The 7914-nt window shown below is 30.3% G+C and overlaps 2 protein-coding genes across 2 annotated transcripts in view; both read left to right on the top strand.

Moving 5' to 3' along the window:
- The window catches only part of LOC109862673, a 5066-nt gene extending 2397 nt beyond the window's left edge, over positions 1 to 2669 (top strand). The window contains 5 exon segments of the mRNA XM_020442782.1: positions 89 to 996; positions 1060 to 1274; positions 1277 to 1577; positions 1668 to 2552; positions 2653 to 2669. Of these exon segments, the coding sequence (XP_020298371.1) occupies positions 89 to 996; positions 1060 to 1274; positions 1277 to 1577; positions 1668 to 2552; positions 2653 to 2669 (2326 nt within the window).
- A 2192-nt stretch (positions 2670 to 4861) lies between these two features.
- Positions 4862 to 7156, top strand: LOC109862674 (DNA ligase 1-like). Its single transcript, XM_020442784.1, has 10 exons — positions 4862 to 4945; positions 5022 to 5165; positions 5324 to 5380; positions 5516 to 5590; positions 5751 to 5831; positions 6011 to 6085; positions 6240 to 6317; positions 6493 to 6567; positions 6702 to 6776; positions 6887 to 7156. Exons 2-10 carry the CDS (start codon positions 5024 to 5026, stop codon positions 6913 to 6915), a joined length of 687 nt encoding a protein of 228 aa, XP_020298373.1. The 5' UTR covers positions 4862 to 4945; positions 5022 to 5023; the 3' UTR covers positions 6916 to 7156.
- The last annotated feature ends 758 nt before the right edge of the window (positions 7157 to 7914 follow it).

Genomic DNA, 7914 nt, shown 5'->3' with positions numbered 1-7914 from the left:
GAGCGGTGTCGAATCGTACTGTGGTCAATAGAGTATCACCCGTCACTAAGTATATGAATAAAGCGGGAAAATGTGAATTATCCGATAGCATTACTAATAGTAAGAATAACGAAAGCAAATCACTGGGAAGTTATCTTTGGAATATTGCTTTGCGATTTACGCACAACAGAGAATGTGGAGCACTCGAAGCTGCTGATACATTATTAGGTATTCCTTTATATGGAAGTGATCGAAATACGACTATTAGATGGCTAGATGTTAATCAAATTAGATTTAGAAAATTAAAGACTCGCAAAGAGATTGAAAATCTTGATAAAGAATCTACGGACATATTTTGTCCGTCTTTGATAGATACTTATTATCCAATAAGACCGAAAGAATTAGACAATGTGTCTCTTTATGAATTTGCAAAGTGGTATGACATTACTAAAATTAAACCGAAAAATAAGTATATCATATATTATAAAATAGGTAAGGGTATGTATCTTAAACGGCGAAAACGTGAATATCTTATTAATCATTATAAATACGATGTGAATACACAACCAGAAAATTATTTCTTTGCATTATTACTCATGTTTAAACCATGGCGAAAATTGGAAGATCTTAGAAACGGATGTGATAATTATACAGAATCATTTCACAAATTAAAATTACATCTTGTAGAAGCATTACAATATCATGAAAAGATAGAGGAATTGCAAAAAGCATTTGAAACGGCAAAACAATTGGTTCAAGAATACCTAGACAACGAATTAAACAACAAACAAAATACATCGCAAGATGATCCAGAAAATCCAATAGGTATTCAAAATATAGAAGCTGGTGAAGCAATGCAAGATTTTAAAGATCTTGGAGAGAAAATAGAAAAAAATGTCGATGTATGTGATATGATAGCAAAATTNAATCTAGATCAAAAACGTGTGTTTGACAAAGTTGTTACAACTGTAACATCGGATAAATCACCATTACGATTATANGTTAGCGGAGAAGGTGGTACAGGAAAAAGTTTCTTAATTAAAACTATTAAATGCTGGATAAAACAAAATCTGAACAAAGATACTGCTATAGCAGCTCCTACTGGTATTGCAGCGTTTAATATAGACGGTTTGACAGTTCATAGATTACTTCAATTGCCTGTTGAACACGGCTTTATTCCTAAATATAAACAATTATCTGATCATGTATTAAAAGTTTTACGAGCAGAACTCAAAGATGTTATTCTCATTATAATTGATGAAGTGTCAATGATATCTAATTTGACTTTAATGTACAATACATACATTTTCGATTATGTCAAATATTCGACACCCTTGATACTGATGATGGTTGGTTCGGTGGAAAACACATTCTTCTATTTGGAGATTTGCTTCAATTACCTCCAGTAAACGATGATCCTGTTTTTGTGAGCTTAACAAAGGAAAAAATTGATAAATATCTCGGTTCGTTGGAGGCTCCTAACTTATGGACTACATTGTTTGACTACGATGAATTAACAATCAATATGCGGCAGCAAGGAGATGATTCTTATCGTGAGATACTATCAAGAATTCGTATTGGATTAGTGACTCAGTCTGATTGTAAAATCCTTCAAACTAGAATACTATCTTTTAAAGGTGTATCTATGGAATCTAGATTGAACGAATTATGTAATTTTATTAATGATTTGCCGACAGATACCGTATGTTTACTGCCTACTTGTCACATGTGTGACGTTCTTAATGCGGCGATGCTAAATCGAATTACTTCTGAAGAAATAGTATTAATTGCAGAAGATAAGATAAATTGTAGTCGCTTTGTAGAAAAGAAAGTTGCAAAAATATTGTCAAATCATGAAGATGATAATTCAAGAACAGCCGGACTTTCGAAAAAAATTATTATTAAAATTGGAGCAAAAGTTATGATACGACGTAACATTGATGCTAGCAAAGGCCTTGTAAACGGTACAATAGGTAAAGTAATTTCTGTTGTTAAAGATATATCAAATAACAATATAGAAAAAATAAATCTTCTTTTGCCGTCAGGTGAAGAAGTTTTAATTGAGAGAGTAAGTGTAAAATTTCCTGTCATGGAAAGAACATATGTCATTAGAAAACAATTTCCATTGTGTCTGAGTTATGGAATCACTATCCACAAAAGCCAAGGATTGAGTTTGCAAAACGCTATTATGGATGTAGGTAATTCTGTATTCAGTTGTGGTCAAATTTATGTTGCATTGTCTCGTGTAACGTCTTTAGAAGGATTGTATTTAATTAATTATGATCCTTCATCTGTAAAAGCTAGTGAAGAAGCAATTATTGAATACAACAGGTTAAAACAAATACATAAACCAGAAACAGCAGCAATAATTTCTGTTTCAAAACAAAAAATTCGTAAGGTAAAGGATAATAATCTATGGACTTCATCAAAAGTAATTGCTTCTGTACAAGAACCACAAGAACCACATCATTATAATGTTCATAAAAGTACTGGTTGGATTATTCGTGGTTTCGAAAACGTAGATAAAGTTTCATCGTACGCAAATTCAATACTGCAATGTCTTTTGCACTTAAGTATAATTAGAAAACAAATATTTAATTATGATAAAGAAAAACTTTTACTTGTATTAATGCATCAATATGAGAATGAAATGCCCGATTTAAATACATACAGAATACGACAATATCTAGGAGAAAAGTTTTCGAATAATAATGTAAAACATGATGCATCTGAGTTTCTTTTGGCTCTTTGCGTAAAATTTGATTTTATAAAAAATGTAGTCGAGCATCAAGTAACTTCTACAACACGATGCAAAAATTGTGAGTATACAAATACAGTTATATCAAATAATATTTTGATCTCAATTCCTGTCATTAATCTAGAGAAAAAGAGTTATGATCTTAACGACTTATTAAGTACTACTTTTCTTCATTGGTGTGAATCTATTAACGATTTATGTAACACTTGTAAAAAAAATAGTAAAATATTAAAAAGAGAATTAACATTGACAAAAGAAATACTTATCATTCATTTTCTATTATTTTCAGAAGATGATAAAGTAATACCTGCAAATAAATTTACTTTACGTGCTGTACCAACGACTAAAGTGTCAGCAGGTGGACACCTATATAAAGTAATTAATGCCATATTTACTAACGGACTGTGTATTGCAAACAGTCATTATACAAGTATGTGTAGACAAGGAAAAAGTAGCTGGTTTAGAATTGATGATATGCAAGTTAGAAAACAACACTGGCCTAAAGGTGCTACGAATGTTTATATTCTTTTTTTGGAGAGAATAAATAAATAAAAATGTTTTTTATTATTTTGACAGAAACAAAATATAATTTAAAAAAAGATGAATTTGAAGTCGAAAAACGGAAAAGCAGTTTGAGGGAAAGAGTTTTCAATTTAAGTCAATTAAACTAATATAATACATGTTGTGCAAAAAATTGGCCCATATTTTTACCTTTTTTTAAAAAAGTAAGTTCTTCAAGATATCATTTTGTAATATATACGTTGTATTTTACATGTAATGTGAATATTTTAACATTAAGTCTATTGTGGAACACATTCATCATTATTCGTATACCATACACCAATCAGAGTGTTTTTCCAGATACAACCAATCACAGATTGATATCATAAGTAACCAATCAACGTGCGCTACTATCGAAAATTGAAAAGTTCGGTTAGGGTGAAGTTACATAGTACGGAAAAGAGGCTGCGGAACGGGGAGTGCGTCATTGAGACAGCCAATCATAGCTATCCCGTACGATTGTATTCCGCAAGCTTGGCTTGGTGATTGGCTGTCTCAATGACGCACTCTCTGTTCCGCAGCCTCTTTTTTGTATCATGTAACTTCACCCTTATACATAGCGAACGAACAGCAAACGTGAACATTTCTTATTGTCATTCGTTATTGTATAGTATATATAGATGTATACGCCAAAACAAATGCACCAGAACATTCGGTTCGCATTTCCCTCATCAAAAGCTGTACATCAAAGACAATTCTTGCGCGATATGGATGCACATACGTGCTGGTCGCTGCTGTTTGTTATTATATATAAGAGTCAGTCTCCAATGAATTTTGCACTGCCTACTGCCTTAGTCTTAGGGAAAGATCAGATGGTGCAGAATGTGCGTAATGGGGAATTTACAGAATAAATTTCGGCCAATCATAGACATTCATTCCGCAAACTTTGTTCTGTAAAACTATATTTTCTTACATCTCATTGAACGGAATTAGTTATTGCACAACAGGACGCTGACGAATCGTAAGAGCTTTTTCATAGATTAGTTTTATAGGATCTATCAAAATAGTAATTGCTAGCGCTGATTACGCATTCGCAAATTCCGCTTAATGGGACATTAGAAAAAAAAAATTTCGCGGATACTATATTATAAGACACATTTGTTATATTTGTCATTGATAACAACAATATACACGAGAACATTGTGTGTTGTTATATTAGTATATTATTCAAATATTAAATAGACTTACGATTTTCTTTCGAATTTTTGGCATCTTACAAAACAAAGTTCCACTATTTGTATTTGCAATCAATTAAGTTACGATAATGATTTGGTCAAGTCCGTATAAAAATATGTTTTTGCGGAACGAAAATTGCAGAATCGGCGGAATGAAGCCACGACCAATCACGAACGTTTCGACAGTTCCGCATTACGCACGTTCCGCACCATCTAACTTCTCCCTTAGCCAATGAACACATTTCTTTTTACACCATGGCTGCGTTCGTTTTTGACTGGCAGTACTGAAAATGTATAGATTCATGTCACGCATATATAGATTTTCAGTACTGCCAGTCAAAAACGAACGCAGCCCATGTGTAAATGTATATCCAACTAAACAATTTAACGCACGGAACATTCGAGACGAATTACATCGAAAGATCGACGGATTGCATCATTTACATTTACAAGTGCATAATATTAATAATCAGTAAGTATATTCTTAAAAATGTATTAATATTTTAATATTATATGTGTCGTAAATTATTATTATTATTATATTTCAGAAATGGATGATCAAATCGAAAAAGACTATGAAGACGAATTAAATTTACAAAACATCCATCGAGTAGAAAATCTACTTTTAACGTTTGAAAACAGGACATTAAAAGACAGAGTGAAGGTTTTGGAAGCACAACTTGCAAATATAAGTAAGTACAAGTCTTTGAATATCTTGTTTAAAGTAAATACCAACAAAATACTTTGTCTCTTGTATAAACGTCTTTCACTAAACATGCATATATACATATATATGCACGTATATATTTACATATATTTACACAAACACATATACACATTTTTTTTGCAGGAAAACGACAAATAAAAGAAACCAATGTACATGCATTAGGTTCATTGCAAAATAAACGTAAGTAATTCCTACACATTATTTCCATATCCTACTTTTTCTTTTTCTCTCTTTCTCTTTCTTTCTTTCTCTCTCTCTCTCTCTCTCTTTCTATATATATATATATATATATATATATATATTTATATATTGCAGGACAAAAAGAATCATCATCTGTAAATGAAGAATTAGATGAGCTCCTGGACACACAAGCAGATGAAGAAAATGAACGTGAGTATAAAACAACAGTCATACTTAATATTTAACTTTCTTTCTCACTCACTCACTTTCTTCTTTTCTGACTCACTCACTCACTCTCTCACTCACACTCTTTGTCTTTCTCTGTCTCTGACTACATATATATACATGTACATATGTGTGTATATTGCAGAAACAAAAGAAAAAGAATCGTCATCTGTAAGTGAAAAATTAGATGAGCTCCTGGACACACAAGGAGATGAAGACAATAAACGTAAGTATAAACCAACACTCATACTTATTATGTAAATTTCTTTCTAAGTCATTCATTTACTTTCTCTTTTTCTCACTCACTCTCTCACTTACACTCTTTTCCTCTCTTTCTCTCTTTCTCTCTCTCTCTCTTTATTTATATATATATATATATAATAGATATAATATATATATATGCAGGAGAAAATGAATCATCACGTATAAATGAAGAATTAGATGAGTTTGTAGACACACAACCAGATAAAGAGAATAAACGTGAGTACAAAACAACATTCATATTTAATATTTAAATTTCTTTCTCACTCATTCATTTACTTTTTCCTTTTCTCACTCACTTTCTCATTTACACTATTAGTCTCGCTCTGTCTATGTCTGGACATATACATGTACATATGTATATTTTTTGCAGAAACAAGAGATTCATCACCTGTAAGTAAAAAAAAATTAGATGAGCTTCTGGACACACAAGGAGATGAAGACAATAAACGTAAGTATAAACCAACACTTATACTTATTATGTAAATTTCTTTCTCACTCATTCATTTACTTTCTCTTTTTCTCACTCACTCTCTCACTTACACTCTTTTCCTCTCTTTCTCTCTCTTTCTCTCTCTCTTTATTTATATATATATATATATAATAGATATAATATATATATGCAGGAGAAAATGAATCATCACGTATAAATGAAGACTTTGATGAGTTTGTAGACACACAACCAGATAAAGAGAATAAACGTGAGTACAAAACAACATTCATACTTAATATTTAAATTTCTTTCTCACTCATTCATTTACTTTCTCATTTACACTATTAGTCTCGCTCTGTCTATGTCTAGACATATATATGTACATATGTATATTTTTTGCAGAAACAAAAGAATCATCACCTGTAAGTAAAAAATTAGATGAGCTCCTGGACACACAAGGAGATAAAGAGAAGAAACGTGAGTATAAAACACCATTCATACTTATTATTTATATCTCTTGGTGACTCATTTACACACTCTCTCTTTCTCTCATTCTTTTTCTATATCTACCTTTATTTCGTTTGCAGAAAAAAGAACACTAGCAGAAACCAATTAAATTCAAACAATAAATATTAATAATTAAAATAAATTGGTCGTGGTGTTCGTGGCCGTAGTGGTCGCAGCCGTGGAATTAACGTTTATTTCTTTAGCTATTAGCGTTATAAAGACAGTAGATTGTTTTATAAAGACATAGCATTATAAAGATGGTAGATTGTGTTAGTAAATCACATATTAAGTATATTCTTTTTCCGCATTACATATTTTGTGTTATGATTACATATTTTGTGTGATAAAGATGGTAGATTGTTTTAGTAATTCACACACATATTAAGTATATCTTTTTTCTGTATTACATATATTTTGTGTTACCATTATACAGTAAAAGTAAAAATTCATTCTTAAATATAAATTATATGCTAAAGATACATTTTTTTTGTTAGAAGTACATTCTTTTATAATATATTTTTAAATAATATATTTTTAAAAATATATTATAATGTTCTTTGCGCATNTGTTTTTTCATAACACATATATTAAAAAAATATATCTGTCAGTAACAAAGTGAGATTCGANTAAAACTATTGTTAGTAATATATCGTACGTAAATGTAAAATATATCTCTCAGTAGCAAGGTGACATTGGATACCGTTGAAAAGACGTTATGTAATTGCTGTGTAAATGGCACATATTAAATATAACTTTATTTTGTTCAATTAATTACTTATTGTTTTATTTTGATTAACATTGGTTCTTAAATACAAAATACATGCTATTGTTTGAGGTAAAAAATTCTGAAATATTATAAAATGCTACTTAGAGATACATTCGTAATACTAAAATTCATGATGTATAATTAGAACTTTGTGCAATTATGTGTTTTTATTATTCACCAGCAAGATATACTCTCATATACATGTAAGAATATTCTAAATTATATTGTTCTATCAAAAAATATTATTATTATTTACCAGTAAGATATAACTCTCATATAGATGTAAGAATATTCTAAAAAATTTATTGTTCTATCAAAAAATACGTTTATAGAGTGTCTTAT

Source organism: Pseudomyrmex gracilis, unplaced genomic scaffold (genome assembly GCF_002006095.1).
Source record: "Pseudomyrmex gracilis isolate BER0280 unplaced genomic scaffold, ASM200609v1 scaffold_2174, whole genome shotgun sequence".
Taxonomy (NCBI): Eukaryota; Metazoa; Arthropoda; class Insecta; order Hymenoptera; family Formicidae; genus Pseudomyrmex; species Pseudomyrmex gracilis.
The sequence above is the reverse complement of the archived record's forward strand: the minus strand, read 5'-3'. Positions and strand labels throughout refer to the sequence as shown.

What these genes read in the sequence shown, in the direction of transcription:
- LOC109862674 (XM_020442784.1), top strand. Translation starts at nt 5,024, where the DNA reads ATGGATGATCAAATCGAAAAAGACTATGAAGACGAATTAAATTTACAA. An exon ending in AGCAGATGAAGAAAATGAAC is followed by an intron (nt 5,591 to 5,750) that starts GTGAGTATAAAA and finishes TGTATATTGCAG; the next exon opens with AAACAAAAGAAAAAGAATCG. An exon ending in AGGAGATGAAGACAATAAAC is followed by an intron (nt 5,832 to 6,010) that starts GTAAGTATAAAC and finishes ATATATATGCAG; the next exon opens with GAGAAAATGAATCATCACGT.